Source organism: Xiphophorus hellerii, chromosome 9 (genome assembly GCF_003331165.1).
Source record: "Xiphophorus hellerii strain 12219 chromosome 9, Xiphophorus_hellerii-4.1, whole genome shotgun sequence".
Lineage (NCBI taxonomy): Eukaryota > Metazoa > Chordata > Actinopteri > Cyprinodontiformes > Poeciliidae > Xiphophorus > Xiphophorus hellerii.
The window spans coordinates 31,758,717-31,782,931 of record NC_045680.1 but is presented as its reverse complement, the minus strand read 5'-3'; the positions used below and the strand labels follow the sequence as shown (position 1 = coordinate 31,782,931).

The 24,215-nt window shown below is 45.0% G+C and overlaps 1 protein-coding gene across 16 annotated transcripts in view; it reads right to left on the bottom strand.

The window, feature by feature from the left end:
* mast2 (microtubule associated serine/threonine kinase 2) overlaps positions 1-24,215 on the bottom strand; it is an 80,246-nt gene that overhangs the window by 5,590 nt on the left and 50,441 nt on the right. For 5 of the 16 annotated variants that reach the window (XR_004340461.1, XR_004340463.1, XR_004340470.1 and 2 more), the window contains 24 exons: positions 23,797-23,985; positions 19,406-19,497; positions 16,345-16,420; positions 15,196-15,216; positions 14,525-14,603; positions 13,725-13,879; positions 10,844-10,919; positions 10,491-10,700; positions 7,868-7,969; positions 7,661-7,793; positions 7,509-7,576; positions 7,335-7,435; positions 7,047-7,255; positions 6,605-6,743; positions 6,384-6,516; positions 6,122-6,287; positions 5,945-6,046; positions 5,406-5,528; positions 5,216-5,322; positions 4,473-4,627; positions 3,759-3,901; positions 2,504-2,686; positions 449-685; positions 156-382 (listed from right to left, as the gene is read on the bottom strand). Coding sequence is in view for 1 of the 16 variants with exons in the window: in XM_032572083.1 (XP_032427974.1) it covers positions 156-382; positions 449-685; positions 2,504-2,686; positions 3,759-3,901; positions 4,473-4,627; positions 5,216-5,322; positions 5,406-5,528; positions 5,945-6,046; positions 6,122-6,287; positions 6,384-6,516; positions 6,605-6,743; positions 7,047-7,255; positions 7,335-7,435; positions 7,509-7,576; positions 7,661-7,793; positions 7,868-7,969; positions 10,491-10,700; positions 10,844-10,919; positions 13,725-13,879; positions 14,525-14,603; positions 15,196-15,216; positions 16,345-16,420; positions 19,406-19,497; positions 23,797-23,985 (3,226 nt within the window). In the remaining 15 variants the exon portion in view is untranslated. The other 11 variants (XR_004340468.1, XR_004340472.1, XR_004340474.1 and 8 more) reach the window with 9 other exon arrangements.

Genomic DNA, 24,215 nt, shown 5'->3' with positions numbered 1-24,215 from the left:
AAATAATCTGGGAACTTTGGAAAAACAACCTGGAAGTTCCTGGAAACTGGAAAGCTTGATGTGTTTACAGGTTTAGGAGGCAGAACTCTGCAGAACCGGTTTAGTTGGGTTTTTCTCCTGGATGTGGGAGCGGTTCCGGTCGGCCCGGTACTGACCCAGACCATGTGATGGACGCTGTAGATGTTGGAGTCTCCCATGTAGACGCGGATGGCTCTCAGCGTGAAGCCGTACTTCTTCCCGGCTCGGTGGATGACGATGGCGGGTTGGACGCTGCTGACGGCCGGGGAAAGGTCGCGGCTGGGCGAGGAGTCCCGCGACGACGGATTGGACGACTGCGAGTGTGGAGACATGGGGCTGGCCAACGGCGACGCTCCGTGGTGATCTGCGGACAGACAGAGGAGTCAGAGGAACGTCCTGCGGTGCCGATAGCTATGGGAGTCGAACCGACCTCCTGGGATCACCAGCGACAGCGTATTGGCTGACGCCGACTTGATGACCTTGGTGAACGGCCGGGCGCCGCCGCTCGCCCCGTGTTTGTCCACGTCTCCGGACAGCAGGCGATGGCGCGCGCGGCGAGCCGCCAGGTCGCTGATGGCCCTCGGCGTGGACGGAGAGTCGCCGTCCGCCGCCGCCTTGGTCGCTGCGCCGCTGTTCCCTCGTTCGCTGCTGTCTCCAGAGCTTCCTGCTGCAAAGAGTCGGCCATCTTTATTACTAATGAGGCTGACGGTCAGCTGAGTGGCGGTCAGAGGATCAGGAACACCGCGGCGACACTGACAGCTAAGCAGGTAGGGCAGCATCCTTCACAAGGAGTCAAGTTAGTACCGTTATTTATTTATTAAAATGAAATGAGAAAAAAAATTAACCACTGAAAAATTCAAGATGGCCGCTATACCAAGAGAAAATAATTTTTTCACTAAATTTTCCAATATCTATTACAGGTGAATACTTTTGGTGTAAAATCAGACATAATGGGGGTGCTGTGGTGGCGCAGGGGTTCAACATGACCCACATATGGAGGCAATGTTACAACATTTGGAGAAACAACTTATCGTTATTACTAGCTACAGCATAGCACAGAGCAAGGGGAGGGATGAGCAGCCACATGAGATTGTGATTGACAGCACTAAATCTCTCCTGTCTCTGATTGGTTGTTTCTAGAAAGAACTGGGAGAAAGCAGAGGAAATAGATTTTTCACAGATTATCTCTCATGCTATACTGTCACAACATAATGAGTTTTAACAAATATGTGAAAATATATTTTTTATAAAAGTGACAAACTGCAGCTTTAGTTTCACTAGGAGAGGAGAGAAGACGGGTCAGGAGGGACTAGAGCTGCTGCTGACTGACTCACCTGTTGTTATAGTTCAATATATGAATATGTTGCTAATTTCTTTCCTTAATTCATTAAATGTTAGTGAAATGGAGGCAAGCAGTCTGTAGCTAAGCTAACTATGCTAAATGGTTGATAATCACAGTCTACCCACCTCTCAGAGAAAAACTGGGTTATAAATTGACACTCTTGTTTTTTCTCTCTCTCTGTCTCTATTTTTTGAAAACCTAACTTTATTATATTTCTTAGCAGCATAGTAACAGCCACAGCCGTTCTTGTTTTCCACTGTCTGCTGCTGAACACCTGAAGCTCCAAGCAGGAAGAAACCATTTCCTGCAGATCCAGGAGGTTCAGGGTGAATATGTGCATTTTGGTCTGGGAGGGAGAACATTTGATTTTTACTGCTAAAAACAATCTTAGAAAACACAATATGACTAATTTTGTTATTGACAGGGCCCCAATTTTTTTTTTCTATGAAAATAAATAAATAAATTGTCGGTCAGGGGCCCTTGGAATTGTCATACCTTTTCCCCTCTATACGCGCCCTGGGCGTTTGCTACGCACACCTTTATCTGTTCGGATCGTCACAGAAGTGATTTTTCTCACAAACATGATCGATTTAGAAGCTTTGGAAGAAATCTGGGTGAAACATTTTCAGCAAAATTCCTCCAGTTGGAGACAAAACAATCCAATGCGGTTTATTTTATTTACTTTATGATGTACAAATTGATGATAAACAGGGTGAATTTCACAATAGGATGATAAGAAAGAGTCCTGCCATATAAATCAGAGCTTTAATTCGACCAGATTCACATTTTTTATGTTTTGGTCCAATTAGCCCAAAATGGCCGCTCTGGGTGCAACACTGGTTCATCTCACTAAAAAAGTTCTGCTGAGTCAGTCTGAATTCACTAACGTTTTAGTTAAGATGTGGATTTAAAAGTCTACGGTGTGTTTTTGTGTTTCAACAAAGATTTTTAGTGTTTTGCTCCATTTATTAGGAAAAAGTTTAGGCAAGGGTTACTGTGTTTTATCATTAATAAATCAGTCAGGCTAACAGCTAAATGTACCAGAAAGACACCGGAGAAACATGCTGACCTTCAGCCAGGTGCTACAGGTTTACACAGTGTGTGTGTGTGTGTGTGTGTGTGTGTGTGTGTGGGTGTACTGACGTGTGAGCGTGGCCTTGCTCTGCTGGCTGCTGGTGGAACTGGGCGTGGTGGGAGACTCTTCCAGCTTCAGCTCCCGCTCCACTGGGAGCTCTGGGATGGAGAGCGGCAGCTCCTCGGAGCGCGGGCCCCTCACCGCGGCCTGGCCCAGCAGGCTGGGGCTCTTCCTGCTGTCGGCGCCCCCTGCTGGACCGACCAGACACAGCAGCAAGTTATGATCTGTCAGACTGACCTTTAACCCCGAGCTGCAGCCTGGAACAGCCTGCTCAGGGTTTCTGCAGGTTTCACCAAATCAAATTTAAGACTTTTTAAGACTTATGAAGAAAAGTTTAATACCTGTATCTCTACAGAAAAGTACGAACATTGTCCAGCTAACTAGCAATAAATTTGCACTTTCCCATGAAAGACTGAAAAATGTTAGCTAGCAAGGGTATATTAGCAGCTAGTTAGCGGTAGCCTCAAATACCTCGAGTCACAAAAAGCAACAGATTTCTGAGTTCAACTCAAACTTTTGCCTGACAGGAAAATACAATGAGAAAATAAAAATATGAAGAATATATAAGATTAAATCATCCAGTCAAGACCAAACTAAAATTAATTTAAGACTTTTTAAGGGTGTGTATTGTCATTCCTGTATTTGAGGAATGACAAGAAACTGTCAAATGAGTTAGCCTCACTAGTTAGTGAGGCTAACTAGTTAGTGAGGCTAACTAGTACTTCTGACAGTGACGAACCTGATTTCTCCTGGATAAACAGGGGATCTGCAGGTTTCAGCAAATCAGACTTAAGACTTTTTAAGACCATTTTTTAATGCCACCTGGAATTAAATCTATAAATATGAGGGATAGTTCTGAGAACCTACGATAAAAAGCAAAAACAGTGAACCTGGCTGTGTGTCCATGATAGAAGCTAAAAAGTTAGCTAGCTAGATAGTGTGGGTATGTTAGCAACTATTAGCGGTAGCCTCAAACACCTCAAGTCACAGAACGCAATGAAGATGTTTCTAAATCCTGCCTTACAGAAAAATTCCAGAAGGTAAAAAAAGGTACATTAAACATTCCTGCCACAACAAAACGTACGTATTTAAGGCCAACTTACATTTCTACAATGCATTTAAGATGTTTTAAGGCTTTAATTTTAGACACATGAATTTAAGACTTTTTAAGGAGCGACCCTAAAAACAAGTTTAAGTGACGAAAGCATCTGATGTTTCATGTGAGCCGTTCTGCAGCTGATCCGACGGACAGTCTGCGTTCACCTGGACTTCCTTCCTCCTCGGCGGAGATGGCGAAGCGCGGCATCTCGATGATGGCGGAGCAGCAGCGCCTGCGGACCGTCAGCGGTGGGCTGGAGTCGCTCTCCGTGTGCGACGACTCGGAGACGGAGAGACGCTTCCGCAGGCTGGAAGGACAGGAGACACGATGGAAAATAAAACCTCACAGCAGATCTGATCTGTCGCTTTACTCTCTAGAAATTACAAATGACAGAAATCATTTTCAAAAAGCGTCTTTGATTTCAGTCATTACTTTATGACAGCATCAGGGCCGGGCTGCAGGAAACTTTAATTATGAGAATAAAGTCAAAATATCAGCAGAATAAAGAAGCAATTTAGCAGGAATAGAAAGTTTAGATGAAATTATCTCAATCTGAGGAGAGCAGCTGAGTTTGTGGTTCTTCCTTCAAAATAGAAACATTTGTCTATTTTTAGATTTAGTGCAGAAGTTCTCATAGAATTACAACTTCATTCTGGTGATATTATGACTTTATTATGGTTTTATAGTTGGAATAAATAAAACATTTATAATATTAATAACCGTTGACCTGAATTCAAAATGTAAATAAATAGAAGCTGTGAAACAAGATGGCCGCCCTGACAGAATGATGGAAACCAAAGCCATGAATCGGTGGGAAAATGGTCAGTGTTTACTGGTGTAATGGTTTATTGGTTCCCCGGTAACCGACGGCGACTCACATCTCCGGCGATCCGACCAGCCAGGACCGGTCCCGGGTCTTGAGTCCGCTCAGGCTGTCGACGCGGTCACCTCCTTCCTCGCTGAGGCTGCGCTTGGTGGGCGGCGGCGTCCGCTTCTCCTCGTGGAGAGACAGACGCTCCATGCTGCTGTACACCTGCAGGGACAGCGTTGCCATGGAAACCGGGGTTGCCAGATCTGAACAATAGTTTCCAGCCCAAATCTCATGGTAATGCAGCCATTTACTTATTTATATATGTATAATCCTCACTTCATAACATTTTGTTTGTTCTTTATTATATTCTGACCAGAACCAGAACCAGAACGAGAACCAGATCCCACTGGGACTGCAGAGGACTGGACTCTTGGAACAGACCAGGACTTGTGTTTCCTGGTGTTCCCATTTAAATCATGAAGTTAAATTGGGTTTTTTACAGTAATACTACACAGTGACACTTGACCAACCAAAGGCTGTGATCAGCAATCGATGATGTCAAGTTTGACAGATTTTCAACATTTCAAAATAAATTAATAAAGAGTCCAAGGACACGGAGATTTATGAAAATGTTTTTTTTGTGTTTTCTGCCACAGAATGACGGTGAATGTTTCCTAAAAACCCAACAAACGTGAAAAGCAGCTCAAATTTTAAAACAGATTTTTCCATCCCAGTTTGGTGGAAACCCATCCAATCTGGCAACCCTGACGGATAACTGGGTAACCAGCTAACCAGGTATCGGGTCGGTACCTTGCTGAAGCGCGGCGAGCAGGAGGAGAACTGCCGCAGCTCCACGTGTTCGTCGTCGTTGGTGTCTTCCTCCTCTGAATCCACGTGGTGGTACCGGTCCGAACGAGCTAACGGGCAAACACACAGTGTCAGTAAGTGAGCTCCACACAGAACCAGAACGGAACCGGGCCAGAAGAACTCAGGGACGTACTGTCGAAGTAGCTGGTGTCATCCTCGGACTCCAGCTGAGGGATGAACTCGGCTTTCTGCCTCAGCAGACCATTCCAGTCCAGAACCGTGAAGAATGGGTTCTGCTTCACCTCGAAGGCTCCTCCTGACCCAGAACCAGGACCAGAACCAAGATCAGAACCAGAACCAGGACCAGGACCTGGCAAAACTAACTAGATTCTTACAAATGGTTGATTTCTTTGCCTCTCACAGTGAATCTCTATTAGAAGTGCTTTGACACCATCTAGTGGTCGGAGAGTGTAATGCGCCTACTGGTTTGAATTTTGCTGATGAACTCAATAATCGAAACTTTAAGCTACGTTGTGCAATAAAAACAGATTTAGAAGGATTAAAGTTTTCAACATGTAATATATTAAAATACACAAGATGGGAACAAAATTCTAAAAGTTATTTCTAATTTTGGGTTTGATGCTTTTTATCGACACTTAGCAATGAAGAAATGGAAGTGAGAAACACCGGCATTAGGGATAAATATAAAATATAAAAAAATAAAGCCGGTACCTGTCCCGAGCCTCTCCAGCGGATTCTGGCAGAGCAGCTTAGCGATCAGGTCCTGGGCGTCCTGAGGCAGCGCCTCGTCGCCCTCCGGCCACACGATCTCATCTGGGAGCAGAGCAAACAGGAAGTCAGTCAGAGGGAACCCTCCATCCTGAGCGTCCGGTTCTGGTTGCGGCTCACCGCTGATGACCTGGCCGAACAGCTCCTCCGGCGTGTCTCCGAAGAACGGCGCGCAGCCCACCAGAAACTCGTACAGGATCACGCCCATTGCCCACCAGTCCACCGGCTTGCCGTAGCCCTGCCGCAGAATGACCTCTGGGGCGATGTACTCCGGCGTGCCGCACACCTGCAGACGGGCCACGAAGAAGAAGAAAAACCATGTATACTCAGAACCCAACCGGACCAGAACTGAGCCTGATCCGGACCGGGCCTGGAGCGGTACCTGCTTATCCAGGAACTCCCGGGTATCCTTCTCGATGTGGCCTTCGTACAGGTTGGTGGTCAGGCTCATCAGGCCGATCTTGGAGAGGCCGAAGTCCGTCAGCTTGATGTGTCCCAGAGACGTGATGAGAAGACTGAGGACGACAGAGACAGCACGAGCCTCAGCTGGACAGCTGGATCTGAAGGTTCTGGAAGGTTCTGAGAGTCTTCCGGGAGTCTTACTTGTCAGGTTTGAGGTCTCGGTGCACGATGCCGTAGTTGTGCAGATATTCCAGAGCCAGGACAGTCTCAGCAAAGTACATCCGCGCCATGTCGACAGGCAGAGCGCCGATGTTCTTCAGCAGCGTGGCGCAGTCTCCACCTGGACAGAACAAACCGCAGGCGGATAGTTAGCTTACCAACTAAATATTTACTTATCTAAATAGTTAGTTAGCTAAATATTTAGTTAGCAAGCTAACTATTTAGATGCAAATTAAGCAGGTTGGTCTGAAGTAGCTCAACACTTAGCTAGCTTTGAGGTAAATATTTAGCTTTCTAGTTAAATATTTAGTTTGAAAGCTAAAAATTTAGCTCCAAACTAAATATGTAGTGCTGAGCTAGCTTAATACTTTGTTCGGGCCGGAACCTGTGGGTCTTACTGAACCAGAACCTGCGGGTCTCTTACCCTCCACGTACTCCATGACCATGCAGAGGTGGCGCCGGGTCTCGAAGGAGCAGAACATGGAGACGACGAACGGGTTCTCGGCGAAGGTCAGGATGTCCCGCTCCACGAAAGCCTGCTGGATCTGGTTCCGCAGGATCAGGTTCTGCTTGTTGATCTTCTTCATGGCGAAGCGCTGCCGGGTCTCCCGGTGCCGCACCAGATACACGGCCCTGGACGGGCAGAACAGGCGAGAGTCAGATGGAACCGGACCCAGTTGGGCCCAGTCGGACCCAGTCGGCGGCGCCGTACCCGTACGCCCCGTTGCTGATCAGCTTGATGTTCTCGAAGTCTTCCTCTCGGGGCGTTTTGGGTTTGGTCTGCGGAATGGCAGGGATGGCCTTGCTTTGGCTCTGAAACGGACCAGAGAGGCGTCAGAACCAGAACCCGACCCGGGAACTGGCCCGGTTCTGAGCGCTGACTCACGTCGACCGAGTCGTCGGTCTCGGGCGTCTCCGGGTTCCCGCTGTCGTAGCTGCTGAGCTGGGTCATTTCTGGAAGCAGAGACACAGCGACGACCTGAATGAGATCAGAGACTCTGGTTCTGATCACACCCAGGTTCTGAGGTTCTGGTTTACCCTCCAGCGGGTCGCGGGTCAGGCCCAGCTGGCTGATGATGTATCGCGGGATGTCGGACTTGATGCCCTGGCCTTCCTTGGCGTGACCCTCGGCCGCCTCCAGGAGGTGGTAGAACTCCTCGGGGTCAAACTCCTGCAGAGGAAGAGGAAGGTCAGGAGGAAGATTCTGAACAGAACGGGTCCGGTCCGGTCGGGTCCGGTTCCTACCAGGCACTCCAGCAGTCGGGCCGGCCGGGCGATGATGATCATCAGCTTCTTCACCAGCTGGGTGACGAAGGTCACTTCCTCACTCTCTGAGCGCTCATGGGCCTGAAACGCACAGAACCGGGTCAGCAGGACCAGATCGGAGCCGAGGTCAGAGGTCAGATATAAAAAAAAACATACGGATGGATAAAAATCAGAAACAGAGATAGATACTGTTCTGGTTCTGATCGACCCGGTCTGTTTGATGTTGTTTTGGCTAATGCGCTAATAGAAGAGCTAGTTTTAGCTTCAGCTAACTTTGAACACCTTTAGCGCACTTAGCTTGCCCTAAGCTAACCTTTCCAGATAAGTTTTGTAAATGCTTCTTTATCGCTAGCTTCTGCTTAACACCATGTTAATGTAGCGCGTTAGCTTTAGCACAGCTATTTAGTTAGCGCTCCCATGCACTGACTGTTTCTGTATTTTATTGAAGCCAACATGTTTACAGATATTTTCCATCAGGCATTCTGCTGGGATGCCTTTATTTAAATATTTAGTTTGCAGTCTTAAAAATTATTCTTTAATTCATTTTCCATCTTAAACCCGACAGCAGATGAGTTAGTTGAGAAGTTAGTTTTTACTTTTTAGAGCTTTTATTCCAGAAACTCCCAGAATGCTTCAGGAGACGGCGGCTTTAGTTTACAGAAATGTAGATTAAACATAATCAGTTTTATTTTTAATCCCAGTTTGTGTTTTAGATTATTAATCTGATCCAATTAAATATCCAGATCTTATAAAAGAGTTTGGATCATTTAAATCATATTTTGTGTTTCTTCCTGCTTGATGCTGTGTTGACCTGGATGCAGGTCGCCATGGTAACCACCGCTGGGTCGGATGAAAGGCGAGGCGGCGCCTGCCAGGTAGGTGAAGAGGTCACGACCCGGTGAGGAAGAGGAGGAGAGATGAAGGCAGGGAGGAGATGATGCAGCTCTGTTTGGATGGAGACACTAAAGAAACAGGAAGCAGAAACTAAAGAAACAGGAAGCAGAATCGCTAAAGCAGTCTGGAACCGTGCAAAAGTCTTGGGTCACTCCATTCTTCTGTTTGGATCCAAACATCCAGATTTTTTTCTCCACGTTTCTTCAGGATTCCTGAAGTTTTTTTCTCTTTTTCTCCTCCAGTTTGTGGCTTAAAACTTTTGCACAGAACAGCAGCAGCTGATCAGAACCGCAGGTCCAAAGCTGGAGCCAGCGCAGAACCACAACCGCTGGACAAAACTCAGAACATGAACTCATGTTCTGTGAAGCGAGCCTTCCTCCTCTTCATCTCCTCCTCTTCCTCCTGGGTCATGCTTCCAGGTTCAGCAGGATGAAGATCTCCCATCGGCCCACCAGTCCCGGTCCCGGTTCTGGTTCTGGTTCCAGGCCGTTCGGAGCAAAACGCAGCCTAACGCCAGAGAGCCGCTGAGGTCATCCAGACAGATGTTCTCTCCTCTTCCTCAGCTCTGCTAAAGCCTCAGAACGAACTTCACCCTCCTCTTCCTCGACGAGCCCAGACCTGACAGCCAATCACGGCCGGAGGAATCCCCTCAAGCCCCGCCCACGTTTACCGCCGGCCCCCCGCCGGGCGGGGAGGCCGTCCGTCAGCCGGCGGCGACCGGCAGGCCGTGAAATTAACTCCAGGAGTGTGTGTGTGTACCAGGCACACACACACACACACACACTGAGCTAATAGAGATGTCTCCCCCTGGTTGCCATGGAAACACGCCCCCAGCTCAGAAACAGGAAAACGGTCCGGAGCGTCGGGATAAAAACCGGACTGCTGGTGACATCACGCCGCCACCGATGAAAATGATGAAGGTGATGAAGGTGACGGAGCGTTGCATCACGCTCTGAGCCGATCGAAGGTAAGACGGAGCAAAACCGGGTCGGTCCGATGGTTCTGGTAGATCCATTTAGGGGAAACGCCATAAATTTAAATATTCAATTAATTTTTAATTTCTATGCTTTTCTGAGGCGATAAAACAAGATGGAGTCACTTCTGCACTGATTCTATTTGATTTTTAATTCACTTCAAAGACGAAGAAACAACAAATATTTATATTTTAATTCACTTTTTTCACAATAAACTGCAGCTTCACTTCATTAAGCCTCCTAATAAAATCTGATTCATTTTCTTTAAAAACACTTTATTATTGATTTCTATTAGTTTTGCTGCAGAAATGTAAAAAAAATTATTAAATGAGAAAAAACAGATAAAAACTGCATGTGGACTTTATTAATGAATGGAATTATGCTTATTTTATATTTTTTGGTTACTTTAAATGTGTTTTTTTACAGTAACGTCAGTTGGAATAATAAATCACTTTTTCTATTTGTTAAATTTACTCTGAAACTTTAATGCAATGTCTATTCTTAAATAAAGCAAATGTAATAATATTTGGTTATGATTAAACTCTAAAGCTGAAACCTGATTTTTATTATTTCTGTTTCTAATTTTGCACCAATCAGGAGTTTTAATCAGCTTCTTAGAGGCAAAAATAAAATAAATGTAAGTGTTAAAGCAGGCGCTGAATGCGTCTAAATGAATGTTATAACTGATTTAAATGTTCCGAACCGGTCCGAACCGGCCCAGACTCCAGACTCACGTCGTGCAGCAGCTTCTCCAGACTCTCCTGCAGCTCGTAGAAATATCTGGAGGTGATGAGGTCCTCTCTGCTTTTGTCCAGGCAGTCCCTGGACAGCTCGATCAGCTGGTGGAACACGAAGCTCAGGACCCCGTCGGCCAGCGGACGCACCTTCTCCGGCGCCGCCGAGGCCAGCAGCTCGGCCAGACGCTCCTCCATCTGGGCCGTGGCCTGGGGGCGGAGTCACACAGAGGGGAGGGGCTTATAACGTCACATCATTCAACTAACATGAACTAGAGGATTATGAACGATGAGCATAAGCATTTCTGTAAATCGGATCATTTTTGTGGTGGAAGAATTAAAGTTTTCCGGACCTTGGGGAAGCGCTCCTTGTAGACGTGGTTCATCATCATGATCTCGTGGTCGAAGGAAACCGGCGAGCGTCCCGGGCTGCAGACACACGAAACATCAACCAGATATGAAGGAATAAAATATCACTGAATTAACAAACAGTAAAGAATGAACATTAATTTTATTTTGTATTTTTCTGAGACATCGATTGATCTTCTGGTCTTTTCTTCTTCATGGGTTTAATCTGCAGCAGGAATTCTGTTATTACTGATAATCAATAATCATTTTTAATGATATTTAACATCAGCAGTATTAGCATTGCTGCTAACACCAGAGCTTAGCTAAGCTTCTAGCTTAGCGGTTTAGCGCTTCCTGCTAATTATTATTTTCAAATCACCTCCAAAGCTTTGATCTACTGGCTGTTTGTAAACATTCATGTGAATAAAGTTCAACATTTGAGTTGAAATTTTGGTTATTGTGAGAAGTTTATATTTGATCTTTTTTTCACAATAATTTTATTCAAATCACGAAACGTAGCGGAACAAAATGAACCGGGGAGAGTAGAAAACAAGATATAAACATGAATACAGCAAATAAGAGTTTAAAACATGAAAATTATAATCTACAAGGTAATCTGGTATTGGACTGTTGGAGTAAATTAATATCTAAATTAAGTTTAAGCTAGCACTTAGCGTTAGCTTAAGCTAAATATCATGTTGGTGTGATGGGTGGGAAAGTTTTTTTTTTTAACACAAAATGAGCAGCAAAATACAAGAAAATTAGATTTTACAAAAAATGACAAATTATTCATTTATTCTGGATTCATAATAATTTCAGTTTTTTCTTTAAAAGGTTAAAAATCTGCAAATTATCAATAAAATAATAAAATATCTGCATCTTAAATAAAAGTAAATGGCTAAAAAATCAAAATGTAAGAAAAAAACACTGAGTGACTGAGATCCAGGATGAGTCATCCACCCACACACACCCACACACACACACACACACACACACACACACACACACAGACAGAGATCATGTGACCATGTGAGCGATGAGGTAATGCCTGAAGTAATTTATCAGCAGCTCAGACTACAATCACCTGCTTAATGAGAAGGTGACAGAAAACGTCATGCAGTTTGTCATCTCACACACACACACACACACACACACACCCACACACACACACACACACACACACACCTGGGGGTTTGTTTACGTCACCTCGTCTCCAGACTGAACTTTTCCTTTCAGTAAAAACTGGATTTTATTTAATTCATGAAACGTTTCAAGGAGCTAAAAATAAACAAAACAAATAAATTTAGAAAAGAGAAAATCTGGTGGTAAAATAATTAGTAACAAAAAATAGAAATAAAAAACTTAATATACGGTATGTTTAAATATATTTAAGATTAACACAATGAAAATAAGATTAGATCAAAGAATGACAAAAAATATATATAAAATATGATAAATACAATTTAATGCAATTTATATAAAGAATATATATATATATATATATATAACTGGGTTCAAATAAATAGGAGGGAGATAATAAAATAAAGTGTACACAATAATTTACTTGGCAATAAATTGAACTGACATTTAACTTTACTGTATATTATTATTATTACTGTTAAAAATTATAAGATATAAAATTAATAATTGTTAGAAATTATATGAAATTACATACATTAAATAATTATTATATAAATAGAATTAAGACATTTTAATTATTATTCATTGTAATAATTATCACAAAAATACAGATTACTAATATTTTAAGTAACTATAAAAATTCATAATACCTTATAACTTAATAAAAAAAGAATAATAGGAAAAATGAAATAAATTCAGACGGAAAAAATAAATTATTAGTTTGAAATAATCACATTACTTGTTAATATCAGATGATGATAAATATGATTCTGCCCGTATTTAAAAGGCCGCCGCCATCAGGAGGATTAATCAAACCCAGAGCGCCGGATGGACTATGAAAATAAAACTAAAGTCAATCTGTGGTTTACAAGCCATCAGCTCAGACACAGGAGGGTTAGAGGTTCTTGCAGAACCGCTCCGGAACCGGCCCGGTTCCCCCCGCCCCTGGCTACGGCCCTGCAGAGAAACCGACCAATCAGGAGAGAGCGTGGGAACATAAACGGATTAAAATTTAAAGTAGAGCTATAACAGCTAAATTAGTTAAATTATCTATCAGCTGCAGCTCTTCATCATCGCCTCTTCCTCAGTCCAATCATCATCATCAGGTCGGCTGATGAAGAGGAGGTGATGAAGAGGCAGACAGCAGCAGCTTGTGGTCAGTAATGTCTGATCGGTCAGTGGTGGCGGCGCCTCCTGGTGGACAGCTGAGAGTCAGGAGAGAAAACTTCAACTGGACCGTTTTCTGATTTTTACTGGATAATAAGAAACCAGTAAACAGACTTTACATCGTAATGATCCGGACTAAACACAAAAACTGAAAAATAAAAGAATTTAAAGTTTGAAAACAAGAAAATTACACTTTAACTTTTAAATTAGAAATAATTTAACTTCAGAGAGAAGCGAGTCAGATTACTGAACCAGCAGATCACCGGTTTAAGCTCCGCCCAGAAAATATCTACAAAATTTCATCAAAGTGGGCGGAGCCAAGAGACACAGGGGGCGTGGGGGGAGGAGGGGGCACGGTTACTTAGCAACAATGTCCTAACATTTAGCAACTTTTCAGACTTTTGGTCACAACAGCAACCAGCAACTACTCCAACAACCTTAAGGTGGTTAGCAACAAATCCAACAACTTTAAGAAAAAACATTGACCAGCCATCGATGTAGCAACATTTTGTTTCCAAAACGGGACTAGCTACAAGTGTAGCCACCTTTAACCCCTCCCCCCCGCGGCGGCGGCGGTACCTGAGGCTGCGGGAGCGCGGCCTCATGGCGGGCGAGCGGCGGCCCTCCTCGTCGGTGACGCTCTCAGAGCTGAAGTGTTTGGTGAGGAAGTGCAGCTCGTCCGGCGTGGGCTGGAAGGGCAGCTGGTGGAGCTTCTCCTGAGATGAACAGGAGGACTGTGAGAGGAGGAGCACAGAGGGAGCACAGATTACAACCAGCAGCTACAGGTGGGGGCGGGGCGGGGCAGGGAGGCTGCGTTTCAGGGCTATAAACCACAGAAGAAGAAGGAGGAAGAGGCAGGGATGAACTCCAGCTAAGACACACGACAAACGACAACAGGAATAAACAGAAACTCTGAAGCTGCTTCACAGAAACCAGTTCAAACTGGGATGAAACCAGTTAACCAAACTGAAACCAGGACAGAGAGAAAAACCAGATTAAAGACTGAGATGAAACAGAATTAAACCCAAAATACATCCGGAGAAAATTAGTTTGCAAAAAGAACCAAATCCAGAAAAAATCCAGATTAAAACCAGATGATGAAACCAGAACAGGAGGAAGTCCAACGGATCGGTTCTGCAGACGGTGCTGGGACAACAGCAGGAGGGAGACGCAGGGTGTACTTTCTTTCCTGCCTGTGAGGTGTACTTTCTTTCCTGCCTGCAGGGTGTACTTTCTTTCTTTCCTGCCTGCAGGGTGTACTTTCTTTCTTTCCTGCCTGCAGGGTGTACTTTCTTTCTTTCCTGCCTGCAGGGTGTACTTTCTTTCTTTCCTGCCTGCAGGGTGTACTTTCTTTCCTGCCTGCGGGGCGGCGGACTCACGGAGACGGTGGAGCTCGGCGTGTTGGTTCCGTATCCGGAGGACGGCAGCGAGGCCAGAGACCAGCGGCGGCCATCGGTCCTGCAGGAAACACATCGACCAATCAGAACCTCAGAATTTAAACGACCAATCAGAACAGAGAGAGATGTAGCATGAACATCTGGACAGATGAAGATGAAGAGCCAGATGTTCTTCATCTGGCTGATTCCGTCACCAGCAAAGTTTCCCTTCGATAAAAGATCTTTGAACAAATAAATGAAATTAAGCCAATAAGTTTGTCTACGAGACAAATCATTAGAAATCATGATGTAAACAGATTATGTTCATAATCCAGCCAATCAGAGGAGACGTCTGTGTCTGATTCAGGCGTTGGATCAACAAGCTCCGCCCACTGGGCTTCTGACCACTTCCTGTCTGTGGCGTTTCCAGCAGCAGTAACATCCGGCTGCTGGTCACTAATGGAAAATAAGTTTCCTTTGTTTTGTGAAATAAATATGATTTGATCCGTCTGAAAACCTAAAACATAAAGGTTTTACGGAAAATGTGCTTTATTTGAAACTGGTGAAAAGTTTAAATTTGTGTAATTTTACGGCCACTGGAGACGCAGCAGGTGAGCAGAGCTTAGAGAGTAATGAGGTTGGATGCAGACAGAGAGGAAAGGTGAGTCAGTTACCTGTCGGCTCTGTGTCCGTGGCTGTGAGGGAAACAAAACATTTTTACTTCATGATTCACCACAGCTGGAGGATCCTGCATCAGGTCTCATCCTGATCCAGGATCAAACAAATGTTTCCCTGATTAAATCGACAATAAAATATTAATAAAAGTGCTTGAAGTGCTGCGTGCGATGCGCAGCTCCGCCACCGGGCGGCGCTGTTGTCCCAGCGCCCAGCAGCAGAGGTCAGCAGCGGGACAGAAATGGATTTCCATTTTAAATCAGCGTCAGCTCGTTGCCTCTGCTGCAGCCAGAAATGTTTGATGGGTTGTCATGGAAATACCCGGGGGCGATTTAGATCAGGAAATGAGGCGTTTCCATGGAAACACTGTCATTTCTTTTTAATGGGGAAAGTTGATATTAACTTTTGAGATTCGGAAGCTGTCAGCAGACTGGAGGAGAGCTGAGAGATAAGAGTTATTAATCCCAGACAGAGTGACGCCTCCCGGCGATCGTCTGCATCTTTGGCTGCAGATTTAAACTGCAGCATCAAGGGCAGCCATCTTTAAAAATACAGCCAAATATGACAGAAATAATCTGGGTTATTTAGCCTTCTATACAACAAACAGAATGGGGGTCAAAATGATATTTCACCATGTTATTTATTCATTTATAAATGTTAGTTTTAAACTAAATATTTAGTTAATTTCTAGCTCTCAGCAAGCTAAATATTTAGTTAACTCAGAGCTAGGACAGAGCAGATAGATATTTAGTTGGCAGGCTAAACAGTTAGCTTGCTAGCTTAATATTTAGTTTGAAGATTTAATATGAAGCTAAATATTTGGTTAGTAAGCTAAATAAATAGTTAAACTAGATACTTAGTTTTCTAACTAAATTAAGTATGGAGCTAAATGTGTAGTTAGCCAGCTTGCTAAATAATATTTGGTTGGAAGCTCAAGATTTAGCTTGCTACCTAAAGATTTTTTTCAAACTAACATTTATAAAAACAATGATTAACAGTGGAAATATTACTTTATGAAGTGAAATTGCATTTCTTCCTCTCATGACAGACTAAACTGCAGATTTCAGACAGATTTCCATGCAGCAGAGCCGAAGGTTTAACGCCCAGCAGCTCTGAAGCGTTTCTGTTCAGGTGAAGGAAGATCTCACCTGCGCGCCGGAACGAAGGAGAAATGCGCTGCTGTGTTGGGGGAAAAGTTGCGAGGGCTGTCCAGTGGGCTGGTGCCTGCAAGACACAGAAAAGGGCAAAAAACCAAATCTGTCGATTTTATCTCCAACAACGCTGCTGCTGCTTCAGGCCAACATTATCCATCTCACCAGTTTCTCCTGAAACTTGTTTCAGAACAAAGTTTATCCATCCAGTAACATTTTTAATGAATTAATAGATTTAAAATTATGACAAAATAAAGAACAAAAATGAGTTTCCTTTCTTCTCCCATATTAACACATCCAGACTGACAGAAGTAATGTACTGTAAAATAATCATAATATCTGGGTATGTTTAGTATTGTTTCATACAGTATTTAGCTAAAAATATGCAAAAATAGATTGTATTTGGAAAATATTTTACTTTAAAATCTGTGAAAAATCCAGATTCCTCTTTAAGAAAACTGTAAACTAGGATTGAAGACTTTTTTTAGTTTTAAATGTACAGTTTCTTCAGATTTACCTGAATTATGTGCATTTAATTACTGACTTTAAAAACCTTTTGCATGTCAAAATGTTTATTGTTCACAAAAAGTTTGTAAAAAGGCAGAACAGAGAATCTGGTTCTGTTGGGTTTTATCCAACAATGGTGGGTCCTGAGACTTAAAGCGGCAGCTTGAATGTTGTAGATTATTACTGATATCAGCAACACAGTGACCCGCAGAGACCTGTTGTGACCCGCAGTGACCTGTTGTGACCTGTTGTGACCCGCAGTGACCTGCAGTGACCTGTTGTGACCCGCAGTGACCTGCAGTGACCCGCAGTGACCCGCAGTGACCTGTTGTGACCCGCAGTGACCCGCAGTGAACTGTTGTGACCCGCAGTGACCTGTTGTGACCCGCAGTGACCTGCAGTGACCTGTTGTGACCCGCAGTGACCTGTTGTGACCCGCAGTGACCTGCAGTGACCTGTTGTGACCCGCAGTGACCCGCAGTGAACTGTTGTGACCCACAGTGACCCGCAGTGACCTGTTGTGACCCGCAGTGACCTGCAGTGACCTGTTGTGACCCGCAGTGACCTGCAGTGACCTGTTGTGACCCGCAGTGACCTGCAGTGACCTGCAGTGACCTGCAGTGACCTGCAGTGACCTGTTGTGACCCGCAGTGACCTGTTGTGACCCGCAGTGACCTGTTGTGACCTGTTGTGACCCGCAGTGACCTGCAGTGACCTGTTGTGACCCGCAGTGACCTGTTGTGACCCGCAGTGACCTGCAGTGACCTGTTGTGACCCGCAGTGACCTGCAGTGACCTGTTGTGACCCGCAGTGACCTGCAGTGACCTGTTGTGACCCGCAGTGACCTGTTGTGACCCGCAGTGACCTGTTGTGACCCGCAGTGACCCGCAGTGACTGTTGTGACCCACAGTGACCCGCAGTGACCTGTTGTGACCCGCAGTGACCTGCAGTGACCTGTTGTGACCCGCAGTGACCTGCAGTGACCTGCAGTGACCTGCAGTGACCTCGTGCAGCCCCCCAGTAACACAAACTGGCAGACTGGCTTCATTAGCAGCAGAAATATAAACATCATCCTGTGAAACAGCCTCTATATGAGCATGGCAGGTAACCATGGAAACATACAGAAGCTGTTTTACATTTTTAGTCTGTTGTGTTAGAAAGTGAAGAGACAGTGACCTACTTTAGCAGAACCTCAGAACTATTCCTGCAAACGAGACGCATGCTAATGCGAGAGGCTGAGATAAGAAAACACAGAAATAACCGGAGAAACGCTGCGACTGACAGGAGGAGCTGCTGTCAGGAAGACGAGAGGCAGAGCAGCCGCCAGAGGCCTGCAGAGACGCCGGTCATCATCTGACCTTTTCCCAGGAACGGCCTGCTGGAAACCAGTAGGAGAGCAGGAGGCTTACTGGCATAGCAGCAGAGAAACCCAGTGAAGGCAGAAAACAATCCTGGATTATTGGCTTCATTTACCAGAACCATGAAAACCAAACGGCTTTAACCAGCTCAGACCAACCCATCAAAAAATTATTAAAGATTATTCTACTAGAAAATAAAAATCATGATCAAACAGAGCGGCTCTAGCTGCTTGGAAACTGGTTTAAGAGTCAAAGACAAAACAATCACAGTAATAGGGCCGTTAAGGTCACCAGGGTGGATAAGGTCAGTAGACAAATTAAGATCACTATCAGGGCCACTGATGTTAACTGGTTGACAAATTACTATTTAACTACCGTAGTAGTAATTTGTCGGCTAGTTGTCCAGTAGGGCTGTTGAGGTCATCTGCAGGAGAATGAAGGTCAATCAAAGAGCCATTAAGGTCACTAATCAGACATGAAAGTCCCTCCATGTCCAGGTGACATGTTGGTGACCAACAATGAGTCACTCATAAGGCCATCAGGGTCAGCACCAGGAACCCTAAGGTCAACAGTAGGGCCACTAAGGTCACCTCAACACTAAGGTCACCTCAGCACTAAGGTCAAAGGTCACATCAACACTAAGGTCACCTCAACAGCCTCATTAATCCTACTGAATAGGATCGCCACGCCCTGGATGAGTCTGGGTTCAGGGCAGATGTTCGAAGCAGCTGCTCCCAGGATGTTTGCTTCCCTCAGCAAGGACACATGACAGCGTTACCACGGCAACGCAGCATCAGAGGATGCAGGAAGGGAAGGTGGAGAATATCACAGCTGCTTCCTGTTAATGTTGAAAGAAACTGAAAATAGAACCTAATCTATTCTGGGTCCAACTGATCTTCATCTCCTCAGAACCAGAGTCTTCCTCCCTGCTGCTTTACCAACCGGCACAGATCAAGGACCGAGCAAACATTTAGTCTGATGGAGGTTTCTCTTTACCGTCCAGCAGGTGGCGCATTACTCAACAATCATGTTTTCCTTTGTCTTCCTAAATGTTAATATTTTAACTTTTCAATCAGAAAAACAACTATTACCATAGTAAAGCTGTTAGTTAAAGGTTTCTTGAAAGAAGTGATCCAGAGTGATGATAAAAAAGCACTCTGCCCCCTGCTGGTCGGAGGCGGTGCAGGTCTTACCTGTGTGTCCGTGCAGGGGGGAGTGCGGCCGAGGAAGAGTCGGGGAAGTGCTGGACGTCACGATCAGACTCTTCCTGTTGCTGGCCCGGCAGCTGTGGACACAAACACACAGTTTCAGGTTAGCAGCAGGTCAGCAGGTGAGTGGCTCCGCCTCCCACCTGCAGGAACGGTTGCAACGAGCCAATCAGAGTTCCAAATTTCTCCTAACTGATTCCCAGTCACCATTCCAGCTCAGAGAAAAACATCAACGCCGGTTCTGGCGATTCGATTGGCAGCAGCAGCTGCTAAACGCCCCGGCGTCGCCATGGTGACGGCCGCAGCACCAGCAGGTCAGAGTTACTGATGGAAACATTACAGACCCGGCAGATCGTTCACAGAGACGGGAACGCCTGATCCACACCGCGGCTACGGAAACCCAGACAGGACAATTACTGCTGTTAGAGGAGAGACGTTTATTAAGCCGTCAGGACGGTGCGCCGCTTAAACACAGCAGAAAAATAAAAATTATTCTGGAACGTTTCAGGTAAACTCATTTATTTTACCTGGCTTTTTCAAAATTCCTGAGAAACTTTTTACAAGAAATAAAAGGTAACAAAATAAAATTTATTTTATTTTACTGAGAATAGAAATAAAACGGATTCAAACCCAGACCCGGCTGGCGGTCCTGGTGGAACTGGCAGCAGTCAGAACCCGGACCCGGGCTGGAGGTTCTGGTGGAACCGGCAGCAGTCAGAGCACACTCGGTGTGTGTGACCCGGTAACTGTCCCGTCTGAACGCTGTAGTCAGGAAGAACTGCCTCCATGTCGGCGATTAGAAACGCCTCCAGAACCAGAACCAGCTGGACTCTGTTCCTGCTCCAATACAGCTCAAATATTTGGTGATACATGGGCCGCTGTTACAGTCAGAAATGAACAAAGATTTTACAGAAACAAACATTTTCCTCATTTTATCCATTTAATTAAAAATGTTGCAGATAAATATTTTATCAACAGGCTTTATACTAAGATCCAAACTAAATGTTTAGTGAGAGAACTAAATATTAAACTAACAGTAATTAAATTAGTAAATGAGCTAAACATAAACTTCCAAACTAAATATTTAGAAACTGACATTTATAACTGAATAAATAACATAGTAACTTTGAAAAATAAACTCATTTTTCTCCAACTATCTAAATAACCCAAATTATTGGTATTAATTTTTTATCTTTCCAAACAGCTTCTCAGAGAAAAAAAAATCAAGTTTTTTTATTCAAATGAATTAATTTGAGCCAAACTTTAACTGAGAAGGTTTGTATTTCAAAGCAGGCCCACAGCATAATGCTGCCACCACCAGTATTGAAACAAAATGGCCTCCTAAAGCAGCGATGTTTCTGGTGACAAATAATGCCTGGTGGCCCGCCGGCCGGTCTGACCGGGAGCAGCAGAATCAGAACCGACCCGTTCAGCGGTTTCTGTTGGGGGCTGAGCCGCGGGTTGCCAGGTTGGACGGTCGAGCTGCGGGTTGCCAGGTTGGACAGCTCAAAGTCTCCAGCTGGAGAAAGCGATGCTTTGGGTTTGGATGCAGATCAGTACTCAGGTTTCCTGCAGCCTTTAAATGCTCCGCTAGCAGAAGCTCAGAAAAACCAGGGTTCCTGAACGCAGCAGAGCTTAAAGTAGGTCTGAGGTTATAAAATATCAGCCCAGTTTTACATTGTTTTTTAAAATAACGACGTCACAGTTTCATCTCAAACAAACAAAATAACAAACTTAAATGCTAAAGAGCTAGCAGACATGGCTAGCTGCAGCTAGCTGGCTTGTTCTCTGTGTTTCTTTGTCGTATCTTTGCGCCCCCATAAACCGGGTCAGAAAGGAAATTTTCTCCTGTTTCATGAAACTCGGTGGCCCTGAACCTTCTGCTTGGCGTCGAGCTATTTAGTTATTTTGTGGAAGACGTCGGGGTTTCAGAAAGTTTATTCGCTGTGGCTGATCGGTTTCTTCTTCCTGTGGAGAGGCGAGCCGACGCAGAGCTGAGCTCCGGTTCACCAGGTAACGGCGGTACGGGAGCTGCAGTGGCCAAAACACTGCAGACGCTGCTGCATTCAAGGTTTCCCCCAGAAAACCTGATAAGTCCGGTGGCTGGGCGCCAGGGCAGTCATTGATCCAGCGGCCCGTCGTGTTTTTGAGTCTGAAGTTTGAAAATATCACTTGATAACTATGTGTTATTGAAAGAAGTTTAATACCTGCACACCAACTATAAAGTCCTAAAAATACAAACATTTTAAAAAGACTTAAATAAATAAGCAATGCTTAGTCTGGTGGGAGCACAAGTAAAGCCTGGTGGCCCACCAGGCTTATATAATACACTGGGGGAAACCAGGTGCATCGTTTCCGTATCACAGATATCAGCTGATTCTGTGGAATTCAATCCAGACTAGAAAGCAGCTGAGCTACAGGAAGCAGCATCACACGACGCCTCTCAGCTGCGACGCTTCGTGACATGTTTGCCTTCATCTCTACATCTGGTGACGGATTTACGCCATGAAATTAGCACATCACCACAAAGTTTCATTTACGGTGTGATATGACATCCTGTAGGCATGCACCAAGAAATCTGCTGCGGTTTCCTTATATTGGGAGATCAGGGATGCATCTGGAGCCGATCTTATCAAACGATCTTATCTACCTCTGCACGGGTCTAAAAATCAACCACAGTTACCAACAAGCAACATTCAGACAAAAAAAATTTAATAAAACAGCATCAACCAAACTGAGAATCGGCAGGTCAGAAAACTGTAACCGCAAGTTTCCTGCATGATCCAAGATGGTAGAGCAGTTAATCTGCGCAGGAGAACAGAAGAAGAAGAAATCAGCAAAGGCTGCTCTGAATCTCCTGCTTCCTGTCAGACGAGGAGAAGGGATGAAACGCAGATCCTCAACAAACAGCAACAGGAAGCTTCCCGTCGCCATGCCGACACAAATCACTGAGAAACCCAGAGCACCTCGGAGGGCGGCGGACGGTTGGATGAACGGTTGGATGCAGACGTACCGGTTGGATGAACGGTTGGATGCAGACGTACCGGTTGGATGAACGGTTGGATGCAGACGTACCGGTTGGATGAAAGGTTGGATGCAGACGTACCGGTTGGATGAACGGTTGGATGCAGACGTACCTCTCGGAGCGCCGCAGCATGTTTCTCTCCGGCAGTGAGAAGTTGGACAGAACCGACCAGGACTCAGACATGCCGAGGCTCCAGCGGCATCGCTATGACAACGACTCCGACCTGTCAGCAGCCGCACTGAGCGCGTGCAGAAGCTGCTGCCGTGGCGACCGTCTCCCCCCCTTCTCTCTCCGGTCTGTTTCGCCCCGATCAGAACCGGATGATTCTTCCAGAACCTCAAAATCCTCCCGACATGCAGCAGCCGAGGTGACGTCAACACACACACACACACACACACCCCAGACCCTTCAGAGCAGCAGACTCAGAGGAAACAGCGCCACCTTCAGGTTCTGACTACAGATGCATGTTATCATTAATGAGATAATCTAAAGTTGATTAATTTTATTGATTAATTGATATGTTCTCTGAACAAAAGAGAACTTATCTTTTGTTCTTTTCATAACAAAGGACTACATTTTTATAATTTAAAAAACCCATCATTACATTATTTATTATTATTTTGTGTTGGCTGCATTAAACACCAACTGAGTAAACAGAAAATTGATTTTGTGACATTATAGAACTCATATTTATAACATGGAACCTCTTCAGTTTCATGTTTATAACAGAACAATAAAATAAGATGTGGAGCAGTTTGAGCAGAGATGTTCAGGAGGATTTTCAGATCAGATCAGATCAGATAAATATATGATTTATCCATAATTCTGTTATGGATTAAGTTTTCCCAGAGTTACTCTTTCTGCTTCCACCAGCTGCTGAATTGGAACTGCAGATTTTGCTGCTCAAACACCAAAACCATCCCAGAGTTGATCAGTGTTAACGTCACCAGAAGCCGAAAAAGGAAACAATCGGAGCGTTTGACAGTCCGGTACGTTCTGTTCTCCAGCTGCTGTGGTTCTCTGAGTCAAACCAACCTGTTCCCCTCCTGGCCTGTGGGGGCGCTGCACCAAGAACCACTGATGGAAACGACACAAAAACCTCTGAAGACACTGAAAGCAACTTCCTTCTTCACCAGATGGAAACAGAAACGAAGGCGTCAGATTTCTGGTAACACACCATCAGTCGTTTCTCCTGCTAGCGCTAAGCTAACGCTAGTGTTACCCAGAATGCCCTGCGCTGTAGTCCACTTCCTGCTATGCTGATCTGAAAGTGTTTTTCCCCACCAGCATGTCTGCAGGCGGCCCTCTGGACCAATCAGGAGTGCTACAGGTGGGAGAGGGCGGGGCTTACCTCCAGAGGAAGGGGTTTCCTCGCAGGTAAGCAGGGGCGGAGAGAGGGCCATCGCAGGGAAAGGAGGGAGAGGAGGAGGAGGAAGAGGAGGGCTGATCGACAGAGGGGTGGAAGGAGGTGGGGGACAGCAGGTGATGGAGGAGGAAGCTGCTGTTGCCGTGGCAACGCAGCTGAGCCGGTGACCAGATTCTGACGAGAGAGAGAAAGACAGGAGGAGGAAGAGAGGATGAAGAGGAGGGAAGAGTGGAGATGACTGCAGAGCCTTCTAGTGGTGCCTGGTGGAAGTGCAGCTACATAATTATCCGTTTCCAAAACTGGAATTTAGATTTATTATCGTAAACTCCATCTAAAGGTTTGAGATGTAAATAATCCACAACTTAATAAACTTAACACTAACTGCTCTCTAATCACGATGCCTT